Source organism: Lethenteron reissneri, chromosome 68 (assembly GCF_015708825.2).
Source record: "Lethenteron reissneri isolate LAM-NWPU_2019-01 chromosome 68, ASM1570882v1, whole genome shotgun sequence".
In the NCBI taxonomy this organism is placed as follows: Eukaryota; Metazoa; Chordata; class Hyperoartia; order Petromyzontiformes; family Petromyzontidae; genus Lethenteron; species Lethenteron reissneri.
In genome coordinates, this window is record NC_083846.1 from 2,104,556 (window position 1) to 2,129,455 (window position 24,900).

The 24,900-nt window shown below is 55.6% G+C and overlaps 1 protein-coding gene across 1 annotated transcript in view; it reads left to right on the forward strand.

Annotated features, from left to right (window-relative positions):
- LOC133360301 (serine/threonine-protein kinase BRSK2-like) overlaps positions 1 to 23,077 on the forward strand; it is a 33,903-nt gene extending 10,826 nt beyond the window's left edge. The window contains exons 2-20 of the mRNA XM_061578945.1: positions 38 to 132; positions 1,207 to 1,292; positions 2,005 to 2,145; positions 2,482 to 2,598; positions 3,195 to 3,228; positions 3,658 to 3,726; positions 4,069 to 4,215; positions 4,912 to 4,946; positions 6,672 to 6,848; positions 7,533 to 7,630; positions 8,609 to 8,762; positions 10,086 to 10,146; positions 13,367 to 13,634; positions 14,020 to 14,068; positions 15,807 to 15,930; positions 16,774 to 16,875; positions 17,784 to 17,859; positions 18,948 to 19,037; positions 19,316 to 23,077. Coding sequence (XP_061434929.1) covers positions 38 to 132; positions 1,207 to 1,292; positions 2,005 to 2,145; positions 2,482 to 2,598; positions 3,195 to 3,228; positions 3,658 to 3,726; positions 4,069 to 4,215; positions 4,912 to 4,946; positions 6,672 to 6,848; positions 7,533 to 7,630; positions 8,609 to 8,762; positions 10,086 to 10,146; positions 13,367 to 13,634; positions 14,020 to 14,068; positions 15,807 to 15,930; positions 16,774 to 16,875; positions 17,784 to 17,859; positions 18,948 to 19,037; positions 19,316 to 19,689 — 2,297 coding nt within the window. The 3' untranslated portion in view covers positions 19,690 to 23,077. The remainder of the gene's footprint in view (positions 1 to 37; positions 133 to 1,206; positions 1,293 to 2,004; positions 2,146 to 2,481; positions 2,599 to 3,194; positions 3,229 to 3,657; positions 3,727 to 4,068; positions 4,216 to 4,911; positions 4,947 to 6,671; positions 6,849 to 7,532; positions 7,631 to 8,608; positions 8,763 to 10,085; positions 10,147 to 13,366; positions 13,635 to 14,019; positions 14,069 to 15,806; positions 15,931 to 16,773; positions 16,876 to 17,783; positions 17,860 to 18,947; positions 19,038 to 19,315) is intronic.
- Positions 23,078 to 24,900: the final 1,823 nt, after the last annotated feature.

Sequence of the window (24,900 nt, forward strand, 5' to 3'; positions counted from 1 at the left end):
CACCCACCACCCACCACCCACCCGCGTGCGTGTGCAGGGCTCGTCAAGTTGGGGATCCACAGCGTGACGGGACGCAAGGTGGCGGTGAAAATCGTGAACAGAGAAAAACTCAGCGAGTCCGTGCTCATGAAGGTAGCCTCCCTGTGAATCATTCCCTCTCATTCTCTCTGTGAATCATTCTCCTCTCATTCTTTCTCTCTGTTAATTCTTCTTCTCTGATTCTCTCTCTGTGATTTTTTCTTCTCTGATTCACTCTCTGTGGATCCTTCTCTCTCCCCGTGAATCATTCTCCTATCATTCTCTCTCTGTGCGGATCATTCTTCTCCCATCTCCCATCATCGCCCTCCAAGGCTATAGCCATGGAGTCAACATTGGGGGGGACCAAATCTTCCAGGGGGTCTGGGGGTCGCCCCCCAGAAAAAAAAATCTAAATTTTAAAACTAATTTCCTGCCATTTCCTGCCTAAAATATAAAAAATTCACTACCACATAGGATGGACTTTTGTTTTTACAATAATGTCTAATAGGTGTCTAATACATTGCTGTTTTTTTTCTTGTTTCATTGTATGTAATGGCAGAGATTATGGATTCATAAAGTACAACCATAACCACAATAAAAAAACAGAAATCTATTTTATAGCAATATATTGGGGGGGGGGGGGGGACATTTTGAGCATATTTGAATATTGGGGGGGATGTGTCCACCCCAATACATATATATAAAATACGAGCTTTACTACCCGGCTTCGCCCGAGACTTGGATTCTTGTCTTTGATTAATACACGGCCTACGCGGAGGATGGGGGGGGGGGGGGGTGCGTGACGTCAGCAGGCACACTGCGTGACGTCAGCAGGCACACTGCGTGACGTCAGCAGGCCCACTGCGTGACATCAGCAGGCACACTGCGTGACGCTGCCGAATGCGGGTGACATGACACAGATGTGACGTCACAGCTCACTTGCCGTGCAAAATATATCCATTATTGCGCCCCCCAAAACATCAAAAGTGTATTTTTATAATTTGTGCATGGTGTACAGTCTGGAAAGTACCCACATGGCAAATGTTAAGCTTGTTGCATGTCGGGAAGTACGCTAAACATTTAGAACAGACTCACATATTCACAAATTTCCCTTTTTTTATATTTCCCTTTCATATACAGTATATCGATCACGGCCTTGTCGCCCTCTCTGTGCGTCCGCGTGTGCAGGTGGAGCGCGAGATCGCGATCCTGAAGCTCATCGAGCACCCGCACGTCCTCAAGCTCTATGACGTCTACGAGAACAAGAAATACCTGTGGGTGGCCCCCCGCCCCCCTCCCACCGTGACTGTGGCTGACTGTGGCTGACTGCGACTGACTGTGGCTGACTGCGGCTGCGGTGCAAGTACCTGGAACTGGAGCACGTGTCTGATTAGCCGATTGTGACCAACTGCGACTGACTGTCACCGACTGCTACTGACTGCGACTGACTGCGGCTGACTGTGGCTGGATTGCGACTAACTGTGGCTGCGGTGCAAGTACCTGGAACTGGATCACATGTCTGACTAACTGATTGTGACCAACTGCAACTGACTGTCGCTGACTGCTACTGACTGTGACTGACTGAGGCTGACTGCTACTGACTGTGGCTGCATTGCGACTGACTGTGGCTGGCTGCGGTGCAGGTGCCTGGTACTGGAGCACGTGTCTGTATGTGGCTGACTGCTTGCGACTTGCTTGCGACTGACTGTGGCTGGACCGCGACTGACTTAGCTGTGGCTGACTGCGACCGTTGTGCAGGTACCTGGTTCTGGAGCACGTGTCTGTATGTGGCTGACTGCTTGCGACTGCTTGCGACTGCCTGTGGCTGGACCGCGACTGACTCAGCTGCGGCTGACTGCGGCTGCGGTGCAAGTACCTGGTACTGGAGCACGTGTCTGTATGTGGCTGACTGCTTGCGACTGCCTGCGACTGACTGTGGCTGGACCGCGACTGACATAGCTGCGGCTGACTGCGGCTGCTGTGCAGGTACCTGGTACTGGAGCACGTGTCTGGCGGGGAGCTGTTCGACTACCTGGTGAAGAAGGGGCGGCTCACGCCCAAGGAAGCGCGCCGGTTTTTCCGGCAGATAATCTCGGCCCTCGACTTCTGCCACAGCCACTCCATCTGGTGAGCGGGCGGCTCGCCCCAGGTGCCGTCTCCACAACGCGGTTTAAACGATGATCATGTGCATGCCAGGCGAGGTAGTTAACATCTCCTAGCCACCGTGATGATGATGATGAGGGACGCAAACTCCAAATATACAACAGCAGCAGGCGTCAGGGTCGGGATCGAACCCACGACCTCCTGCACACCAGGCGAGGTAGTTAACATCTCCTAGCCACCGTGATGATGATGAAAGCGGTGGGGGGGAGCGGTGGGGGGGAGCGGTGGGGGGAGCGGTGGGGGGGAGCGGTGGGGGGGGGGGGCGGTGGGGGATCTTTGTCTTTGCCTTTGTGCCAAAAGCCACAGGGACCTCAAGCCCGAGAATCTGCTGCTGGACGAGAAGAACAACATCCGCATCGCCGACTTCGGCATGGCGTCGCTGCAAGTCGGGGACAGCCTGCTGGAGACGAGCTGCGGGTGAGCCCTGCGCGCGACTCGCCACCCCTCGCGCGGGGCGATGGCGATCCGTCTCCACGGATCCGTCTCCACGGATGAGTCCCCTTGACCCGGGCCGTTGGGGGGCGAGCGCCGCCACGAGGGTGATGGTGGCGTGGCGGATGGCATCGCGGCCGATTCGGTCGCGACGAAATCACGGCCAGCCCGTGTGGGGGGCCGCCTTTGTCCCCCCCCCCCGATGTTTTCACGCAGCACACCGGGCCCTCGCTCTGCCGTCTTCATTATCATGGCCACCTTCATCATCATCATCATGGCCACCTTCATCATCATCATCGTCACCGCCATCATCATCATCAGCATCTCCGCCACCTTCATTAGCATCATCACCGCCATCGCCACCTTCATCATCATTGTCACCTTCATCATCATCGTCACTGCCATCGCCACCTTCATGATCATCATCACCTTCATCATCATCGTCACCGCCACCTTCATCATCATCATCATGGCCACCTTCATCAGCATCTCCGTCACCTTCATCAGCATGGTCACCGCCGTCGCCACCGTGGCCTCGTGTTGTCGCTGCAACTGCCGCCCCTCTCGTTGTCCGTGTGCAGGTCCCCCCACTACGCGTGCCCTGAAGTCATCCGCGTGAGTATCCCTCTCCTGAGCTCCGAACCACCACGGTCCTTCTTTATTACATGACAACCATTCTGCGGTTGGGGGGGGGGGGGGGGCGGTCGTGGTGGATGCGGTGGTGGCTGTAGTGGCTGTGGTGGTGGCAGTGCGGTGGTGGTGATGATGGCTGTGGTGGTGGTGGTGGTGGCGGTGGTGGTGGTGGTGTGGTGGCGGTGTGGTGGTGGCGGTGTGGTGGTGGCGGTGTGTGGTGATGGCTGTGGCGATGGTGGCAGTGCGGTGGTGGTGGTGGCAGTGCGAGTCAATGTCGTTGTTATCCGTCGAGAAACGAGACGGGAATGACGCGCGGCCTTCTCTGTGTGGCGGTGGTGGCGGTGGTGGCGGTGGTGGCGGTGGCGGCGGTGGTGGTGGCGGTGGTGGCGGCGGTGGTGGTGACGCCCACAGGGGGAGAAGTACGACGGGAGGAAGGCCGACGTCTGGAGCTGCGGGGTCATCCTCTTCGCCCTGCTCGTGGTGAGACCCCTCACCTCGCCGCGACCCCTCACCTCGCCGCGACCCCTCACCTCGCCGCGACCCCTCGCCTCGCCTCGACCCCTCGCCTCGCCTCGACCCCTCGCCTCGCCTCGACCCCTCGCCTCGCCGCGACCCCTCGCCTCGCCTCGACCCCTCGCCTCGCCGCGACCCCTCGCCTCGCCGCGACCCCTCGCCTCGCCGCGACCCCTCACCTCGCCGCGACCCCTCACCTCGCCGCGACCCCTCAGCGCTTGCCACCCCCTCGACGGTGCGTCAAGTCCACGCCGGGGAGGGCCTTTGGTCTTTGTGTCTTCCGTGTTGTGTTTGCGTCTCCGGGCCAAGGGCGCCCTGCCGTTCGACGACGACAACCTGCGGCAGCTGCTGGAGAAGGTGAAGCGCGGCGTGTTCCACATGCCGCACTTCATCCCCCCCGACTGCCAGGCGCTGCTGCGCGGCATGATCGAGGTGGACGCCGAGAAGAGGCTGCAGGTGAGCTTGGGGCATTGCCCCCCCCTGCCCCCCCCTGCCCCCCCCCTGCCCCCCTCCCCCCACGTGGGCACCGTCGCCCCTCCCCACGTGGGCCACACGCGTGTCCATAGCGTATCCGTAACGTGCCCATAGCATGTTCCATGGGGTTAAGAGTGGAGGACACGGGCAACGACTCCAAACGCTTCTGGCGCTCAGCTCGGAACGTCGAGTGAGATTCTGCCTGTGCGTGCGTGTGGTGTGTGTGTGTCTGTGCGACGCTTCACGTGGCCTTGACGTGCACATGGCCTGGCACAAGGGCCGTGATGACGTCACCGCCGCTTTGTGGCGAATGGCGGCTGCTGCTGCTGTTGTTGTTGATGTTGTGCGTGTCTATGTGCGTACGCGATGAAGCCCCATCGGAGACTTTGCACTGACAGATTTCTCTCTCTCCTCTCTCCCCTCCTTCTCTCTCCTCTTCCCTCCCATTCCTGCCTCTCCTCTGTGTCTCCTTGCATCTCCCCTCTCCGCATCTCTCCCCGCTTTTTTTTATTTGACTCTCTACCCCTCCCCCTGTCTCTCTCTTTATCTCCCACCATCTCCCCCACTCTCCTCTGTCTCTCTCTTTATCTCCCATCATCTCCCACCATCTCCCCCACTTTCCCCTGTCTCTCCCCTTCCCCCCCTGCCTCTCTCCCTGTCTCTCTCTCGTCTGAGCAGCTTGAACAGGTTCAGAAGCACTCGTGGTACCTGGTGTGAGTGAACACATGCACACAGATACACACACAGGTACACACACACAGGTAGGCACAGATACACACACAGGTACTCACACACAGGTGTACACACACACAGACAGGTAGACACACACAGGTAGACACACACACAGGTACACATACAGGTACACACACAGGTACAAACACAGGTAGACACACGCATACACACACAGGTACTCACACAGGTACACACACACAGGATCACACACAGGAACACACACAGGTACGCACACACAGATACACACACAGGTACACACACACAGGTACACACAGACAGGTAGACACACACAGGTACACACACACAGGTAGGCACAGGTACACACACAGGTACTCACACACAGGTGTACACAAACACAGACAGGTAGACACACACAGGTACACATACAGGTACACACACAGGTACAAACACAGGTAGACACACGCATACACACACAGGTACTCACACAGGAACACACACAGGTACACACACACAGGTACTCACACACAGACACAGACACACAGGTACACACAGACAGGTAGACACACACAGGTAGACACACACAGGTAGACACAGGTACACACACAGGAACACACACACAGGTACTCACACAGGTACTCACACAGGTGCACACACAGCTACAAAGACAAAGATCCCCCGTATAGCCTTAACAAACTGTAGGGGCAAGTGCTGTTAGCGAGCACCTATGAAGGCCGGAACGGCACACGAGGGGGTGGGTGGCCAGCACCACGCCCGGCCGCCTTTGTCTCCCCAGTGGCGATGTTTACACATCGCACCAGGTACTCATTTAAGGCTGAGTCGACCTAGGGGAGGCCCAGGACCGGTTCAAATAACCGTCAACGGTGTTGGCCGTGAGCGGGAATCGAACCCGGGTCTCCAGGTTCGTAGCGCAGCGCGCTAACCGCTACACCACCGCTCCCCACTCCCCACATACACACTGACACACACACTGAAACACACACTGACACACACACACACTGACACACACACACACTGACACGCACAGACACACACACTGACACACACACACACTGACACACACTGATACACACACACTGACACACACAGACACACACACTGACACACACTGATACACACACACTGACACGCACTGATACACATACACTGACACACACTGATACACACACACTGACACACACAGACACACACACTGACACACACACACTGACACACACTGATACACACACACTGACACACACTGACACACACACACTGACACACACTGATACACACACACTCCTCCACGCGCACACGCGCGTCATGCAGTGCCATTCCCCACCAAGGGACACAACCCATTTAAAAATAATTATAACAATTATAGTTTGTTGTTTGTGTTGTTATTTTGTTTGTTTTATCGTTTGTTGTTGTTGATCGTTTGTTGTTGTTATTGATCGTTGTTGGTGGTGTTGTTGTCGATTGGTTGTCGTTGGTGTTATCGTTGGTGTTATTGCTGATCGTTCGTTGTTGTTGTTGGTGGTGTCGTTGGTGGTGTCGTTGTTGTCGTTGGTGGTGTCGTTGGGGGTGTCGTTGTTGTCGTTGGTGGTGTCGTTGTTGGTGGTGTTGTTGTCGATCGGTTGTCGTTGGTGCTGTTGTTGACCATTTGTTGTCGTTGGTGTTGTTGTTGGTGTTGTTGCTGATCGTTGTTGTTGTTGTCGTTGTCGTTGGTGGTGTCGTTGTTGCGGCAGGGGCATCAAGAACGAGCCGGAGCCCGAGCGGCCGGCCCCGCGCCGCGTGGCGCTGAGTGCGGCGGCGCTTCGCGGCGCCGGCGCCGAGGCGCTGGACCCGGACGTCCTGGACTGCATGCACTCGCTGGGCTGCTTCCGTGACCGCGACAAGCTCACGCACGACCTGCTGTGCGCGCAGTGAGCGCCCGCACCGGCACTCGCGGGCACTAGCGGGTCACTCGCCGGCACTCGCGGGCTCTAGCGGGTCACTCGCCGGCACTCGCGGGCTCTAGCGGGTCACTCGCCGGCACTAGTGGGTCACTCACTGGTGCTAGCGCTCACTGGCGCTAGCGGGAACTAGCGAGTCACTCACGGCCTCGAGCGGATTCTAACGGGTCACTCATTGGCACTCACAGGCTATAGCGCTCACTGGCTCTAGCGGGTCACTCGCGGGCTCTAGCGGATTCTAGCGGGTCACTCGCGGGCTCTAGCGGATTCTAGCGGGTCACTCGCGGGCACTAGCGCTCACTGGCGCTAGCGGGCACTAGCGGGTTACTCACGGGCTTTAGCGGATTCTAGCGGGTCACTTATTGGCACTAGCGGATTCTAGCGGGTCACTCACGAGCACTAGCGCTCACTGGCGCTAGCGGGCACTAGCGGGTCACTCATTGGTGCTAGCGGGCACTAGCGGGTCACTCACGGGCACTCGTGGGTACTAGCGGGTCACTCACGGGCGCTAGCGGATTCTAGCGGGTCACCCACTGGTGCTAGCAGATGCTAGCGGGAACTCACGGGTGCTACGTGTGCTGCCGCTGCATGCGCTGCGTGTGTTGCGTGTGCTGCTGCCAGCTGCATGCGCTGCGCGTGCTACCGCTGGTGCAGGGAAAACCAGGAGAAGATGATCTACTTCCTGCTTCTCGACCGCAAGGAGCGCTACCCCAGCCAGGAGGACGAGAACCTCCCCCAGCGCAACGAGATCGGTACCAGCAGCACGCTCGCTCACTCGCTAGCTCACACTCGCTCGCCAACTCACGCTCGCCCACTCACGCTCGCTCACACTCGCTCGCACTCGCTCGCCCTCGCTCGCTCACACTCGCTAACACTCGCTCACTCGTTCGCTCGCTAACTCACTCACCAGCTCACGCTCGCCAACTCACACTCGCTAATTCACGCTCGCTAGCTCTCGCTCACTCGCTTACAATCGCTGACTCACGCTCGCTCACACTCGCCCGCTAACACTCGCTAACGCAGGCTCGCTCACACTCGCTCGCTCATGCTCACTAACTCACGCTCGCTCACACTTGCTCGCACTCACTCGCTCGCTCACACTCGCTCACTCCGACTCGATCACGAACATTTACTGTGTCTCAGAGTCTCAACCTCTGAGTCTCAATGTTTCTACGTCTCTGTGTCCATGTCTCCGTGTCTCTGTCTCTACGTCTCTTGAGCGTGTCCGTGTCTCTGTGTCCACATCTCCATGTTTGTGTCTCTACGTCTGTGTTTCCCCATGGTGTCTCCGCATCTCTGTGTCTCTGAGCGTGTCTTTGTGTCTCTATCCACATCTCCATGTCTGTGTCTCTGTGCCCGTGTCTCTGTATCCACGTCTCCGTTTCATTGTCTGTGTCTCCGTGTCTCCTTGTCTCTATCCACATCTCCATGTTTGTGTCTCTCCATCTGTGTCTCCCCGTGGTGTCTCCGCGTGTCTGAGCGCGTCCGTCGTGTCTCCGTGTCGTCCCCGTGTCTCCGTGTCTCTGTGTCTCTGAGCGTGTCTCTGTTGCCTCTATCCACATCTCCGTGTTTGTGTCTCTGCGTCTGTGTCTCCCCGTGGTGTCTCCGCGTCTCTGAGCGCGCCCGTGTCTCCGTGTCGTCTCCGTGTCGTCCCCGTGTCGTCCCCGTGTCGTCTCCGCGTGTCTGAGCGCGTCCGCCGTGTCTCCGTGTCGTCTGCGCGCCGCCTGGAGACCCCCCGCGCAAGCGGGTCGACTCGCTGCTGCTGCACCGCCAGGGCAAGTGGCGTCCCGAGCAGAAGTCCATGGAGGTGCTGAGCGTGACGGAGCGCGACGGCTCGCCCGTGACGGCACGGCGCGCCCTGCAGATGGCGCAGCACGGGCAGAGGTGCAGCTCGCTCTCTCTTGCTCTCACTCTCGCTCGCTCTCTCTTGCTCTCTTTCGCTCTCTCTCTCGCTCTCTCGCGCTCTCTCTCGCTCACTCTCTCTCTCACTCTCTCGCTTTCTCTCGCTCTCTCGCTCTCTCACTCTCTCGCGCTCTCTCTCGCTCGCTCTCTCTTTCCCTCGCTCTCTCGCTCACTCTCTCTCTCTCTCGCTCTCTCGCTCTCTCTCTCGCTGTCTCGCTCTCTCGCTCTATCTCTCGCTCTCTCGCTCTCACTCTCTCTCTCGCTCTATCTCGCTGTCTCTCTCGCTCTCACTCTCTCTCTCGCTCTATCTCGCTGTCTCTCTCTCTCTCATTCTCTCTCTCGCTCTATCTCGCTGTCTCTCTCTCTCGCTCTATCTCTCGCTCTCTCGCTCTCACTCTCTCTCTCGCTCTATCTCTCGCTCTCTCACTCTCTCTCTCGCTCTATCTCGCTTTCTCTCTCTCTCTCGCTCTATCTCTCGCTCTCTCGCTCTCACTCTCTCTCGCTCTTTTTTTACGATCAGAGGAAACAAGAAGATGCTCGGTGTAGTCGGCACTTTGCTTCGTTCATCATTTAGTAAAATTTTTTTTTTTACATTTTTTAACTTCGTTTTATGAAAAACCCCCACCTTTCGCTCACTCTCTCGCTCACTCTCTCGCTCACTCTCTCGCTCACTCTCTCGCTCACTCTCTCGCTCACTCTCTCGCTCTCTCTCGTTATGCACGCAGCCCTTCTCGCAGTCCGACGGCCTCCGACTCTCACTCTCTCTCACTCTTTCACTTTCTCTCTCTTTTTTATGATCAGAGGAAACAAGAAGATGTTCGGTGGAGATGGCACTTTGCTTCGTTCATCATTTCGTTTTTTTTATGCTTTGCTTTATGTAACCCCCCCCCCCTTTTTAAATGAAAGATTTTACAATAGATTTCATGCTCTGCTTTCTCTCTTGCTCTCTCTCTCTTGCTCTTGATCTCTCTCTCTAGCTTTCTCGCTCTCTCTCGTTCTCTCGCTCTCTGGTGTCGTCGTCACGCCCGACGTTGGAACGAACGGAACCCGGTGCCCAGAGTTGTGTTGTCGTTGTGAGGGCCCTCTGCCACCCGGCGTCATGAGCGCCACGTGTAGCGGTGCTTAGCCACTACTGTGGCACCACGTAGGGACGGGTCGGGTGCCCGTGGTGGCTAGGAGATGTTAACTCCCTCGCCTGGTATGCAGGAGGTCATGGCACTTGCCCCGACACTCTGTTGTGAGGCTATACTGGGGTGGGGGGCATCTGTGACTTTGTGTGCGTGTGCGCGCGTTTCTCGTCGGCAGGTCTCGCTCCGTGAGTGGAGCCTCCTCGTGTTTGGCCTCCAGTCCCATCAGCAGTCCCAAGGTAAAGCTCCGCGCGGAGTCAGCCGGACGAACGCCAAAGAATAAATAAATATATTATTGTTTCTGGAGGGAGCTCGGTTATAGAGGCTTTTTTTGGGGGGTTAGATCGCGTGAATATTAAAGTGCCGCTTAAACCGCCACCAGCCGACACAGGCGATCAGTAAGGGGTTGTCACGTAAACAGAACGTGCCAATTCGTTACGAGTTCAGCACCACCGGTGTGTTGGAGAGTAAACCCAGAGCTCCCTCCGTCCAGCGAAGTCAAAATTATTTCCATAAAATAATTGGCGTCGTTCTCTTATTTTATATTTATAGAGCCCCTTTGTAACGTAGTTAAAATAACTGGTACAATTACCAGAATTCTTTTGATGGCAGCGCCGTGCAAAGGGGTTGGGTGAGGGTGGGGGAGGGCAGGGAAGGAGTGGAGGGGCGAGGGGAGGGATGAGGAGGGAGAGTGGGCGATGATGGAGAAGAGGTGGTGAGGCTTTGAGAGAGGAACGGAACGAGGTTAAGGAGGGGGACTGCTTCATGTACTGGGGCAGTGTTGAGTCTACGGGTAGTGTTGAGTCTATGGTGCAGTGTTGAGTCTATGGGGCAGTGTTGAGTCTATGGTGCAGTGTTGAGTCTATGGGTAGTGTTGAGTCTATGGTGCAGTGTTGAGTCTATGGGGCAGTGTTGAGTCTATGGTGCAGTGTTGAGTCTATGGGTAGTGTTGAGTCTATGGTGCAGTGTTGAGTCTATGGGCAGTGTTGAGTCTATGGTGCAGTGTTGAGTCTATGGGTAGTGTTGAGTATATGGGTAGTGTTGAGTCTATGGTGCAGTGTTGAGTCAATGGGCAGTGTTGAGTCTATGGTGCAGTGTTGAGTCTATGGTGCAGTGTTGAGTCTATGGTGGAGTGTTGAGTCTATGGGCAGTGTTGAGTCTATGGTGCAGTGTTGAGTCTATGGTGCAGTGTTGAGTCTATGGTGGAGTGTTGAGTCTATGGGCAGTGTTGAGTCTATGGTGCAGTGTTGCGTCTATGGTGCAGTGTTGAGTCTATGGTGCAATGTTGAATCTATGGTGCAGTGTTGAGTCTATGGTGCAGTGTTGAGTCTATGGGCAGTGTTCAGTCTATGGTGCAGTGTTGAGTCTATGGGCAGTGTTGAGTCTATGGTGAGTGTTGAGCCTATGGTGCAGTGTTGAGTCTATGGTGCAGTGTTGAGTCTACGGGCAGTGTTGAGTCTATGGTGCAGTGTTGAGTCTGGTGCAGTGCTGAGTCTATGGTGCAATGTTGAGTCTATGGTGCAGTGTTGAGTCTATGGTGCAGTGTTGAGTCTATGGTGCAGTGTTGAGTCTATGGTGCAGTGTTGAGTCTATGGTGCAGTGTTGAGTCTATGGTGCAGTGGTGAGTCTATGGTGCAGTGTTGAGTCTATGGGCAGTGTTGAGTCTATGGTGCAGTGTTGCGTCTATGGTGCAGTGTTGAGTCTATGGTGCAATGTTGAATCTATGGTGCAGTGTTGAGTCTATGGTGCAGTGTTGAGTCTATGGGCAGTGTTGAGTCTATGGTGCAGTGTTGAGTCTATGGGCAGTGTTGAGTCTATGGTGAGTGTTGAGCCTATGGTGCAGTGTTGAGTCTATGGTGCAGTGTTGAGTCTACGGGCAGTGTTGAGTCTATGGTGCAGTGTTGAGTCTGGTGCAGTGCTGAGTCTATGGTGCAATGTTGAGTCTATGGTGCAGTGTTGAGTCTATGGTGCAGTGTTGAGTCTATGGTGCAGTGTTGAGTCTATGGTGCAGTGTTGAGTCTATGGGCCAGTGTTGAGTCTATGGTGCAGTGGTGAGTCTATGGTGCAGTGTTGAGTCTATGGTGCAGTGTTGAGTCTATGGGCCAGTGTTGAGTCTATGGTACAGTGTTGAGTCTATGGTGCAGTGTTGAGTCTATGGTGCAGTGTTGAGTCTGGTGCAGTGCTGAGTCTATGGTGCAATGTTGAGTCTATGGTGCAGTGTTGAGTCTATAGTGCAGTGTTGAGTCTATGGTGCAGTGTTGAGTCTATGGTGCAGTGTTGAGTCTATGGTGCAGTGTTGAGTCTATGGGCCAGTGTTGAGTCTATGGTGCAGTGTTGAGTCTTTGGTGCAGTGTTGAGTCTATGGTGCAGTGTTGAGTCTTTGGTGCAGTGCTGAGTCTATGGGACGGTGTTGAGTCTATGGTGGAGCGTTGAGTCTATGGTGCAGTATTGAGTCTATGGGGCAGTGTTGAGTCTATGGGGTGGTGCTGAGTCTATGGTGGCGCGTGTGTTACCGATGAACCTGTCCGAGCAACGTGGAATTTCCGCCGGAGAAGGTCGGCGTCGCGTGACCCCGGGAACCTTCGTGTGGTGCCGGGAGTCCATCTCCACGTTTCATTTTTTATTATTCTTATTATCCCATCGGCGCGCTCCATGGATCTAACCTCACTCTCCATGTCTCCCATTCCTCCTCCTCCTCCGTTCCTCCTCCTGTATTGTTCCGCTTAATTTACCACCAAACAAACCCCACGCGCTGTGCTTCACCAACCCCCCCCCCCACCCCCCGTCTGTCCACCCGTTTGCCACTTTCTCTCCCCCCCCTCCCCCATTCATTTGGTCCCGATTCTGACCGCACTTTCCTACCACGCCACCCTGGAATGCATTCAAATCGTTTTTTTTTTCTCCTCCCCTCCGCCGGCCGGCGCACTTACCACGCACGGACGCACGCCGAACCCCTTGACCTCCTTAACCCTGACCCCCCCCCCCCCGGCACCGACAAAACAAATCCCCTCTCCCCCCCCAAAAAAAACCTCAACACCGCCACCGCTGCTTTTACCTCGGTCCCAGCCCTTCTGGAAACCCCACCTGTCCCCCGACATTTGGGAGAAATCTCAGAGCCTCTCCGAGCCGGACGTCAACGGCGAATCCCCTCCGGCGTCTCCCGCCAGCGCCGCCAGCACCACCACCACCACCACGACCTCCACCCGCCCCTCGTCGTCATCCGGGCCCTCCTCGGCTCCTCCAATCGTCGGGGGCCCCGGCGCCAGGACGGGGCCCCCCGGCTCGTCACGCGACGCCTCCTCCTCATCCTCATCCTCCGTCGAAGGGACGCGGGGCCCCCCGCTGCGTCTCTCCCTGCCGCCGCTAGGCCGCAAGAAAGCCTCGGCCGCCGCCGCGGCAGCCGGCGGCGGCGGAGCGGCCTTCTCCGCCGGCGTCATCCCGCGGTTTGTGTTGCCGCAGGTGACGCTGCTGCCCTCCCCGGGGAGCCCGGCGCACGCGCCGCTGACTCCGCACGGCCAGCCGGCGCTCGCCGCCGCCGGCGGCGGGGGCGGCTGCGGCGGCGGAGGCTCCGACAGCCCCCTGCAGGCGCTGTCCCCGGCCAACACCCCCCCCTCTAGCCCCAGCGTGGGCGCCGGCGGGGGCGGAGGGGCGCTCTGGAGGAACCGGCTGCACTCGTTCAAGCACACCTTCCTGGGATCGCCGCGCTTCCACCGCAGGAAGCTGCAAGGTGGGCGGGCGGCGAGTTCGGTGGACGAGTTCGGTGGGCGAGTGGCTTGGCGGGTGGGTGGGCAGGTAGGTGAGTGGGTGGCCGGGCGGGTGGGTGGGCAGGTAGGTGAGTGGGTGGGCGGGTGGGTGGGCATGTAGGTGAGTGGGTGGGCGCGCGGGTGGGTGGGCGGTTTTGGGTGGGTGGTGGGTGGTGGGTGAGTGGGTGGTTGAGTCAGTGGGATAGTGGTTCAGTGAGTGGATGGGTGACTTGATGGTTGAGTGAGTGGGTTACTTAGTGGGTGGTTGCGGTGGTTGCGGTGGCTGCGGTGGCTGCGGTGGCTGCGGTGGTTGCGGCGGTTGCGGCGGTTGCGGCGGTTGCGATGTGATTGCGCCGCGTGTCCCCACAGTTCCCACGCAGGAAGAGATGTCAGGCCTCACCCCGGACTCCTCGCCCGAGTGAGTGTCGCTCCCAAAGCACATTGTGTGTCGTGTGTGTGTCACGTGTTTGTGTCACGTGTCTGTGTGTCACGTGTGTGTACGTGGGGAGCGGTGGCACAGCGGTTAGCGTACCGCACTATGGAATTCAGCGGCCCGAGTTCGATTCCCGCTCACGGCCAACACCGGTGACGATTATCTGAACACGGTCCTGGGCCTCCCCTCGGTCGACTCGGCCTCAAATGAGTACCTGGTGTGATGTGTAAACATTGCCACTGGGGAGACAAAGGCGGTCGGGCGTGGTGCTCGCTAAACAGCACTTGCCCCAACAGTCTGTTAAGGCTACACGGGGAGTCTTTGTCTTCGTTGTCCTTTGTGTGCCTGTCTGCATGTCTGTGTCTGTCCGCGTATGTCTGTGTGTGCCTTGTTTAGGTGTGTGTGTGTACACGCGTGTGCGTGCGTGCATGTGTGCGCGTGTGGACCTGTCATTCGTCTCGGTCAACTAAACCCTTAACACCCGGGGTCTGCCCCGTGACCTCCTCCTGCCAGTGGCAAAATCCTTCACACTTTCAGGTGACGGCCTCAAAAGTGCACCTAGCCTGGCACGAGCGCCGTTGTGACGTCACCGCCGCTCAGTGTTCAATGCAGGGCGCTTAAAAAATGTTTTAACACTCATATGGAAAAAGAACGGATAATAGAACACTGTGACACGATACCAAATGTAAATGTTAATTAGTTTCAAAAAGTCAACGAGTCTCCCACTTGTTCGCCATCGTTGTCAACGCGCGCCTGGAATCTTCTCCAGGTGGTCTCCAGAGCTCGGAGGGCAGCACATTTCTTGCGGCGTTGTCGTTGCAAATTCCCACGAGTGTTTCTTGAAGCACCCACCCCTGGACTTCACCAAGCCTCAACTTGTCGCTCAAAAGCCAGGGGGGAAGCAGGCGTGGTGCATTTCAGTGTCTCCGATAAATCGATGAAGCGATGCCCGGAAGTGACCTTGGCCCAGCTGGTCGGTGCGGAGAGGAGGGGGGGGAGGTTAGAAGGGGAGGTGGACAAGGTAGTGAGTCTGCAGTCATAATGCAAACAAAAAACATAACTTTGATAATGTGCACTGTCCTTGAAGTTGATTGGTCCACACCCGAGACAGCTTTCCTTAGAGCCTAGTCTCACATGGGTTGGACCAGATGACGCCAAAAGGCAGGTATTGTGGTCTATGCAAACATGACTCCTTGTAAAAAAAGGTGTCAGTTTTGTTGCCAGATAGAAGGGTAAAAAAACCAATTATCATACTTTTTACTGGCAAATGAGATTCCAGTGGTGAAGGTAGTGAGTCGTCTAAGACTTCACGCAAGGTTAGCGCACGAGCTGGCGTCATCAGACCCATGCCTCTATTTAAGGAACGAAACATGGTGGACTTCTCCAATAAACTCTGGCTGTCACCTGATGGTGCCTGTTGTAATTACTGGCGAAACGTCGTACTCAGATTTGATCAATGTCGTGGCTTTACTCTCCAACACGCAACCGGTGAATTGGCCACGTTCTGTTTCCTTGACAAACCTCTACTAGTTGGCTTTGTCGGCTGGTGGCGGGTTTCACGACACGTTTATATATTTATACGCGATCTAAGCCAACAAAACCTCCATTATGTAGCGAGTCGTGTTGCTGCTGCTGCTGCTGTGATCCTACTTGATTCTCGTGGTCGTGGTTGTTGTTGTCGTGGTTGTCGTGGTGGTCGTGGTGGTCCGCGGTGTCGCCGCAGGCTGGCCAAGCGCTCGTGGTTCGGTAATTTCATCGGCGCCGAGCGGGAGGAGCAGGTCCTAGTGGTGGTGCGGGACAAACCCATCAGCTCCATCAAGGCCGACCTCGTGCACGCCTTCCTGTCTGTGAGGGCCCCCCCCACCCTCCACCCCCACACCCCCCTCCAACTCCACCCCCACCCCCCTGCACCCTCACCCCCACCCCCTCCACCCCCCCCCCACACCCCCCTAGCCCCTCCTCCCCCACCCTCTAGCCCCCTCCACCCCCCTACACCCTCAACCCCACCCCCCTCCACCCCCCCACACCCTCCCTAGCCCCTCCACCCCCCCAGCCCCCTCCTCCCCAACTCCGAGTGAGCGTGTGGGTGAGCGAGTGTGAGTGAGCGCGTGGGTGAGCGAGTGTGAGTGAGGAGAGTGTGTGTGAGCACACGGGTGGGCGAGTGAGTAAGCGTGTGGGTGAGCGAGTGTGAGTGAGCGCGTGGGTGAGCGAGTGTGAGTAAGCGCGTGGGTGAGCGAGTGAGTGTGAGTGAGCGTGTGTGTGAGCACATGGGTGGGCGAGTGAGCGAGTGTGTGTGAGCGAGTGGGTGAGTGAGTGAGTGTGAGTGAGCGTGTAGGTGAGTGTTTGGGTGAGTGAGCGTGTGAGTGAGCGAGTGTGAGTGAGCGCGTGAGTGAGCGTGTGGGTGAGCGTGTGAGTGAGCGAGTGTGGGTGAGCGAGTGAGCGAGCGTGTGGGTGAGCGTGTGGGTGAGTGAGTGTGAGTGAGCGAGTGGGTGAGCGAGTGGGTGGGTGAGTGAGTGTGAGTGAGCGAGTGTGAGTGAGCACGTGGGTGAGCGAGCGAGTGCGAGCGAGCATGGCTCTTTCCCCCCCCACCGCCTCGTGCGCCGGCCTTCGCGGGTGCTGCTACCCTCTAACAGCACTTGCCCCAACAGTCGCTTAAGGCTACACGGGGCATCTTTGTCTTTGTGCCGCAGATCCCCAGCCTGAGCCACAGCGTGGTGTCACAGGCGAGCTTCCGCGCCGAGTACAAGTGCACGGGAAGCCCCGTCGTCTTCCAGAAGCCGGTCAAGTTCCAGGTGAAAGGGGCGGCACTCAAACGTCTGATCCACCCCCCCCCACCCCCCTACACCCCCTCCACCCCCACCCCCACCCTCCCTAGCCCCTCCCCCCCACCCTCCCAGCCCTCTCCCACCCCACCGCGAGTGAACGAGTGTGAGTGAGCGTGTCAAATATGCTCAAAATGTCCACCCCTCAATATATTGCTATAAAAAAAATTGCTATGCTATGTAAATAAAACAACAATTTGCTAAATCTTGGCCACAATATCTGGACTTTTCTTCATATAAATCAACGCGTAGATTTCTGTTCATATGATTGTGGGTATGGTTGTACTTTATTAATCCCTAATCTCTGCCATTACATACAATGAAACAAGAAAAGGTAAAAAAAAGTAAAAACAGATCAATGTAATACATTATTGTACAAAATAAATAAAAAGGCCATCCCATGTGTTAGTCCACGTGCCACCCCCCCACCCACTGCAGTCACGAAAGTTTAAAGTAAAAAAAATGTAACGTGCTAATTGGGCGAGGTGGTTGTATTGTTGTTGTTGTTAACGTAAGAGCTCGGGGCTAGAGAGTCGACGATGACGATGTTGGGAGAGTGAATTACAAAGTGGAGCAGTGAGGTGATCTGCAGTGTGCTGAGTGGGTGGCTGAGCGAGTTAGAGAGTGGGTGAGTGTGATGAATACATGCCAGTGATGAATATTTTAATCGGTCCCGGGCATCCCCTAGGTCGACTCAGCCTCAAATGAGCATCTGGTCTGGTGCTCAAACATCGCCACTGGGGAGAAAAAGGTGGCCGGGCGTGGTGCTAGCCACACCACCCTATCGCGTGTCGTTCCGGCCTTCATAGCTGTTCGCTAGCAGCACTTGCCCCAGCAGGCTGATGAGGCTGCACGGGGGATCTTTGTCTTTGCTACAGGTTGACATCACCTTCGCCGGCGGAGGGTCTGGCCACAAGGAGGGAATTTACTCCGTGACCTTTACCCTCATCTCAGGTGAACTCTGACCCCCATCCCAAGCCTTTGCCCCTTATACAAATCTACACAGTGATGGGCAGCTCCATCCAATCCATTTCCCTTGGGCGGCTACCCCGTGATTTCCACGAAGACCACCGTTTATCCCGTTTGCAGCGTCGCCCTTCCGCGTGCCGAACATAGAACGGGCGCATGAGAACGGTGAAAGGTCGCGTTCATTGTCCACAGAGCGCTTGCCCCCAATGCGGCACGATCAGAGGTCGCAACCGGGTACCCGATACCCGTACCCTACCCGATACCCGGCTACCCGTACCCGTACCGGCCGGGTACGGGTACGGGTACCCGTTTGCAACCCTGGTGCGCTTCCGTATGGTACGTACCCGTTTGCAACCCTGGTGCGGCCGGGTACGGGTACGGGTAGGCCGTGAGTCACTGGTGAGTAACCGTTTGTCACTCATTTCTCAACGTCTTGTCTCTTCTCACAATTCAAGTTCCTAGACTCAACCCACCCGCGCCTGCAACATGGCTTCATCCCAGAGGTCGCAATCGGGTACCCGATACCCGTTTGCGACCTCTGGGCACGATACCTTGCTGATCTCGTCAAGGGGCGTAAACCATCAACACGCAGCAGCTACAGCAGCGGCGGCTTTGAGCTGAGCCGTCGCACGAAGGCGGTGGCGGTCACCGCATCGCCGCGCGGTGCTTTCGGATGCGCTTCTGCGGCCGTCTGGAACGCTCTTCCCTTCCGATATTAGCAAGCCACTGGAGTTGTGCACCTTTAAATCTTCATCTAGATCGACAAACTCATTCCTTTAGAACTGATCTCAGTGTTTAGTCTGTTGTCCTTCCCCCCGGTGCGAAAGAAATTCAACGTACATACCATACGGAAGCACACACGCGCCGCTCAAGCCAACGGAGAACCACGCACTTCTCGTAGATGCAAGAAACTATGTCGTACACCCGACTTCGGACATCGCCCCCACGCATGCCTGATGTCACCAACGCCTCCTGCCGACTCGCAGATACCAGTAAACGTCGTGGGAGCTCGGGGGTTCGTCTGCCGCGTGGGCATCACCCTTCGCCCCCCACCCCCCCGTGTGGCCACGCAGGACCCAACCGGAGGTTCCGCAAGGTGGTGGAGGTGATCCAGGCGCAGCTGGTCCACTCCCACGACCAGCCGTGCGTGCAGCAGCTGAGCGGTGAGTGGGCGGGGAGCGACGTCACCTCCGGCCGATGCGCTGGTTAAAAAATCAAAAATCCTTTATTGCTGTGGGGCCGTCCATAAATGACGTCACGCACCTGGGGGGGGGGGGGTGGGGTCAGACATTTGTGACGATGTGTGACGGGGGGGGGGGTGTTGAGAAATGTGGCGTCGCATCAAAATGCGCAACTTTAAATAAATATAGGATTGTTATAACAACACTAATTGTTAAAACAACACTCCTCCCCCTCCCCTCTCCCGCTCCCCCCACCGTAGATGAGCGGAGCAATGGCCGGGGCGCTCCGGGCACGGGGGGGACGCCGGTGCACCACCACCACCAACAACAACAACCCCGGCGCTCTCACGCCGACAACAACGGAGGCAGCAGTTCGAGCTGCGGGGGTGCTGTCGGCGGCGGCGGCGATGACGGAGGGGAGGAGTTGGAGGGGGGGGCGCTCGGAGGCGCCGAGGGGCCGCACTGCTCCACCTCGTACGGTGGCGGCGGCAGCGGTGGTGGCGGTGGTGGCGGTGGTGGCGGCGGTGGTGGTGGCGGCGGTGGTGGTGGTGGTGGTGCTGGCGGTGGTGGCGGTAGTGGTGCTGGCAGTGGTGCTGTGGCACAGACCCCGGCCACACCGGCCAAGAGGGCGTGAGGAGGGCCACGCGGAGTGGACTGCTGCTGCTGCTGCTGCCAAAGGGCGGCCACGCTACTCAGCCGGAGAGACACTCAGGCAGACAGACACTCAGTCACACACTCAGGCAGACAGACACTCGGTCAGATACTCAGCCATGCACTGAGCCAGACACTCATTCAGACACTCAGATAGGCACTCGACAGACACTCAGATAGGCACTCATCCAATCCCACACTCACCCAGCCAATCGCTCACCCAGATAGACAATCACCCAACCAGACAGACAATCAGCCAACCACCCGGCTTTCTGGTTGACCGACCATTCACTCACCCACCCAGGCACCAAGCCAACCGGCCGGCCAGCCAGCCAGCCAGCCAGCCTGCCAGACAGTCACCCCGAGAGCTACCCAGAACCGAGCCAAATCCACCAGCCACTCAAGACACCCAGAGGATACTCAGCCATCCAAACAAACACGGCCCACGCGGATGGATCTCCGTCCGTACGACTCATCCCCCGCACTGCCCCCACAGTGAGCATGCGCCCGTGCGGCGTAACCCGGTCCGTTCGCACGTCAGTTGCCGGAACCACAGAGGCGTGCGGGGGCATTCGAACGCAGCCCAGTCTCCCCGTGTGTCCGTCCGTCCGTGCGTCTCCGCGCGTCGTCGCCCTGTCCAGCGTGTGCCTTCAACACGCTGCGACGTCCCCCTGGCGACAGCAAAGGCCGAACCAAATGGCACGGCTGCAGTGGGGGGGGGGGGGGGGGGCGCAACGCCGTGCCATGCGTCCCCCCCCCCCGCACCGTCAACGCCAAACTCACCGCTGCAATCCCAGCTGCTCAGTATTGCCGGCTCCGCGTTTTTGAATTCACCGCCCTGGGCCTCCCCCCCGCCCCCCCCGCCCCCCCACTCGGAACCACCACCGTCCCTCGAGAATTTGTCCAAGTTTGTCTCGTCGGGGGCGGCTATTTCGTAATCGTCAATTGGGACCTCTCTCGCCGCTCGGTCTCGGACCATCAACTCGGCCTGCCCCAGGAGCAGCCTGGACTTGGTTGTGAACCCAGGTCTGCAGCAGCGACGACGGCGCCAGCCGGCGTGCTCACCGGATGCGAGAACACGGCGCCGCTCACGTTTCATCGGTTTCTACTCCGGTTACAGAGCGGCGAAGCTGCTTCGGTCAACGACTCCAAATCATCATCGCCGTTGGTTGCCGAGAAAATAATTCTAGATTTGAAGCTTTCGCGACTGCAAGGATTCATATTCTTAGGTTTTTTCGGTAAAGTTACGTAGGTAAAAAATAAAAAATAAAATTTTTTTTTACCTACTTGACTTTCTTTACCGGTAAAGTCACGTAGCTAAAAAATAAAAAAATATTTTTTTACATTTTTACCTACGTGACTTTACTGAAAAAACCTAGGAATGAGAAAATAATTGAGGATAAATAATTTAATCGAACGATACGCCTCCTACCGCGCATCAAAATAAATACGTACATTTCTTACACTGTTTAAGCTCTTTCTTCAACTATTAACTACTGTCACAATTCATCTTCTTGGTTCTTTCGGTAAAGTCACGTAGAAGGGAAATAATAAAATAAAAATAATTAAACATAATAAAATACAATTCTCACGACGTTTCGGCCACAACGCAAGCAGCCGTCCTCAGGTGAAGAACAGGTCTGTCGGAAAGACAGCGTCTGAATGAACACCACCAAGCTTGAACAGGGCTGTCTTTCCGACAGACCTGTTCTTCACCTGAGGACGGCTGCTTGCGTTGTGGCCGAAACGTCGTGAGAATTGTATTTTATTATGTTTTATTACTTTATTATTTCCCTTCTACGTGACTTTACCGACAGAACCAAGAAGATGAATCCCTGCAGTCACGAAAGCTTTAAATCGAAATTTAACCGCCACAATTGTTTTTCTTTCTATTTTACCGCGTAAGCCCCCCGCTGAGCCGCGTCTCTCTCTTTTTTTTTCTTGACCCATCGAAACAAAAAACGACGGCTCGACGACAAGTGGAGGGGGGCTCGTGCCATCGCGTGCGAAATCTTTATTTGTAACAGCAGCAGCCAAATATTCGCGCTCGAGTATAATCCTCGTGGGCGGCGTGGGAAGATGTCGCGGTGCGGCTCAAACGACGCGCTCCCAGAGGGTGCCGTGCGGACGTCGGCAAAAAAAAAAACTAAACGCTCGGATTGCGCGGAGAGACGGAGGCATACACGGTGCCGCATTTGATTCCTTTCTTTCTGTAAATGTATTTTTAGGCCGTTAGCGGAGCACGTGGCCAGACTTGTCCTCTCCTCTATCTCCACCGGGGTTGTTAAAGATGCCGGGGTAACAGCACCCGCTCGCGCGCGTGTACGAAACTATCAACGATAAGTATATTTAAATATAACATACGATCGCTTAATAATAACGACATCATCATTACTAATAACGATGTAATATTGATCATAAGAGTCACATGCACAAATATAGCACTACTTCGGTTTTAAGTCTCGGCGGGCGGACGGGTAGTGTTTATTAATTATTATAATAATTATTGAGAATGATGTACACTGTTAGACAGCAGACATATTTCAAGTAAAAAAGATGAAAATGGAAAAAAAAATACGACAATATATTATACGGATATTTTACACGAAGCAGGAAATTATTCAAAGGCCGCGGTGCTTGCTGTGGGTTTCGCGGTAAGCCCGTCGCAAAAGTGCCGCTCGCGAACAATAATCTCTCACTCTTCCAGATGAATGCCAGGCGACTTGGATGAGCCGCCGCTTTGCCGGTCGTCAAATCCGGCGACGCTCTTAGCAGGAGCCGTTTCAGATATCTTTTGCTGCTAACGCTGCCGTTGTTGATAATGATGACGATGCATTTGTTTGCGGATGCAAATTTGACGGGACGACAAAACAAAAAAAACTACTACTGATGCTTTTCGACGGAGTTGCACCCCAACTTTGTTTGGGGGGGGGGGGGGAAATATACGGTATGCACTTTTGTGTTTGTTACGTTACAGGGCTTTGTTCTTGTCGTTGTTATCGAACTTGCGTTGCACTTTTGCCTTATGGCCGGGTCCACACCTTGAGCGATCGGTTGCATACAACTTTGGTTGCACGGTTGCATGCATCTTCAGTTGCCTGTATTGCGGGAAACTTTGGCAGAGGCGCCCTCCAGAAAAATAAGTTGCCGTGCCACGCATGCAGGCTGCATCCCAGTGAGGCTTTCCTGGGTAAACAAGCGGAATGTTAATCCCTCTCCGAGACGTCTGCAAGTTGCAGAGTGTTACCGTTAAGGACGTCGTACTCACCGCAGAGAACTGTAGCGACACGTTATATTTCGATTTAAAGCTTTCGTGACTGCAGGGATTCATCTTCTTGGTTCTTTCGGTAAAGTCACGTAGAAGGGAAGTAGTAAAATAATAAAACATAATAAAATAATTTTCACGACGTTTCGGCCACAACGCAAGCAGCCGTGCTCAGGTGAAGACCAGGTCTGTCGGGGAGACAGCGTCTGAATGAAACACCACCAAGCTTGGCAGCGTATATTTAAGCTGGGTTGGAAGGGTGGTGTTTCATTCAGACGATATCTCCCCGACAGACCTGGTCTTCACCTGAGGACGGCTGCTTGCGTTGTGGCCGAAACGTCGTGAGAATTATTTTATTATGTTTTATTTTTATTATTTTATTACTTCCCTTCTACGTGACTTTACCGAAAGAACCAAGAAGATGTAGCGACACGACCGCACTCTACGATAGCTCGCGTCAAAACTGTGCCACGCGCCCTCCCCCGCATGGCCTCGTGGGAGCCTCGGTAGCTATAAAGTTATTTTATTTGAGGTTTTTTATTGTTCCGGTTCTGTTGCGTCGAAGTACGTCATCAGAACGGAATAGAAAGAAAATCCGATGACGTACGCGTACGTGAACGAGTGACCTGCTGACGTTATTCATCACGGCCACGTGTGCGGGCTGTGATTGGTCGCTGCGATCTTCACATTGGCGGAGGCTGGGTTGGGTAGGGGTGGAGCTACACGGAGAAGGGGCGGGGCTATGCATCAGTGGGCGTGACCAGACATCGTAGCCACGCCCAGACACCACGTGCTTACCCCGCAACTAATCGGCCAGATGTGGTCAAAGCAGTTGCGGGCGATTGAGTTTTACGGGTTTCTGGAGCAATTTGGGGTTGTTCAATTGATCGCTCAGCTGTGGACCCAGCTACAGGCTACACGTGTGTGTGTATATATATGTACATTCTGTTAAGACTCACGCGTACACGCTCACAAGGCCTGCGCAGTGATCTGCGGTGGTGTAGCCAGCACCCGCGTGCATGCTCAGCCGCCTTTGTCTCTCTTTTCCCAAACGCCGGATATTCGTTGGATTTGATCAAAAAAAATCACACGAGTTCGGGAGACAGAAGCGGGGCCTCTCTTTGACGTGTTGAGAGCCTGACTCATTCATTGACAGAACTCACTTTTCCGCCAATGTATGTGGATCGGGCTGCCTGATTACATTACGTCTTGGTGGAAAGGTACTTTCTGCAGACATTTGGTGGCAAATGGCAATTTCGCATTATTTCGCTCCCTCCCCACCCCCCCCCCCCACCAAATATAACTGTAAACCTTTGTTCCGCCAACATATGAATTGGAGGTCTGCGTGGTGAAAAGAATGCATTGGCGGAAAGACGTGTTGAATTTCTTTCGCACCGTACGTAGCCAACCGTGCTAATTGGAGATGCCGAGCTGGGGGGAGGGGGGAGGCGGCGGTTGAAGGACAAACAAACTAAACATTTGGTCAAACGACCATCAGATTCGGCACAAATAAAAGCAATTGAAGCATTTCCCATCCGACTATCACCACCACCACCAAAACACTGGTGGACAAAAACCCCTTTCCGTCAACACGTGCGTTCGAAATCAAGCTGTGAATCGACTGTGCTTACCGTAATTTCCGTACAGCCGGACCCGACTTCTATACCGACCAACCAACATTTCCTTCCTCTCGCACCTTGATTCCTTGTACAGACGGGGTTTTTTTTCTTTGCACTGCACGTTTACTGGAGAGAGCATCGTATCCGTATGCCCCCCCCTCCCCTCCCTCACGTAGACGCCTATTCTCAGGTATTGTAGTGCAGGGCTGAGAACATTGATCAGCGAGACGCAGAGGCTGTTTCTACTGCGGACAATACGGGGGGGTGGGGGACACACACAAGGCAATGCCTTCAAATACAATGCATTTGT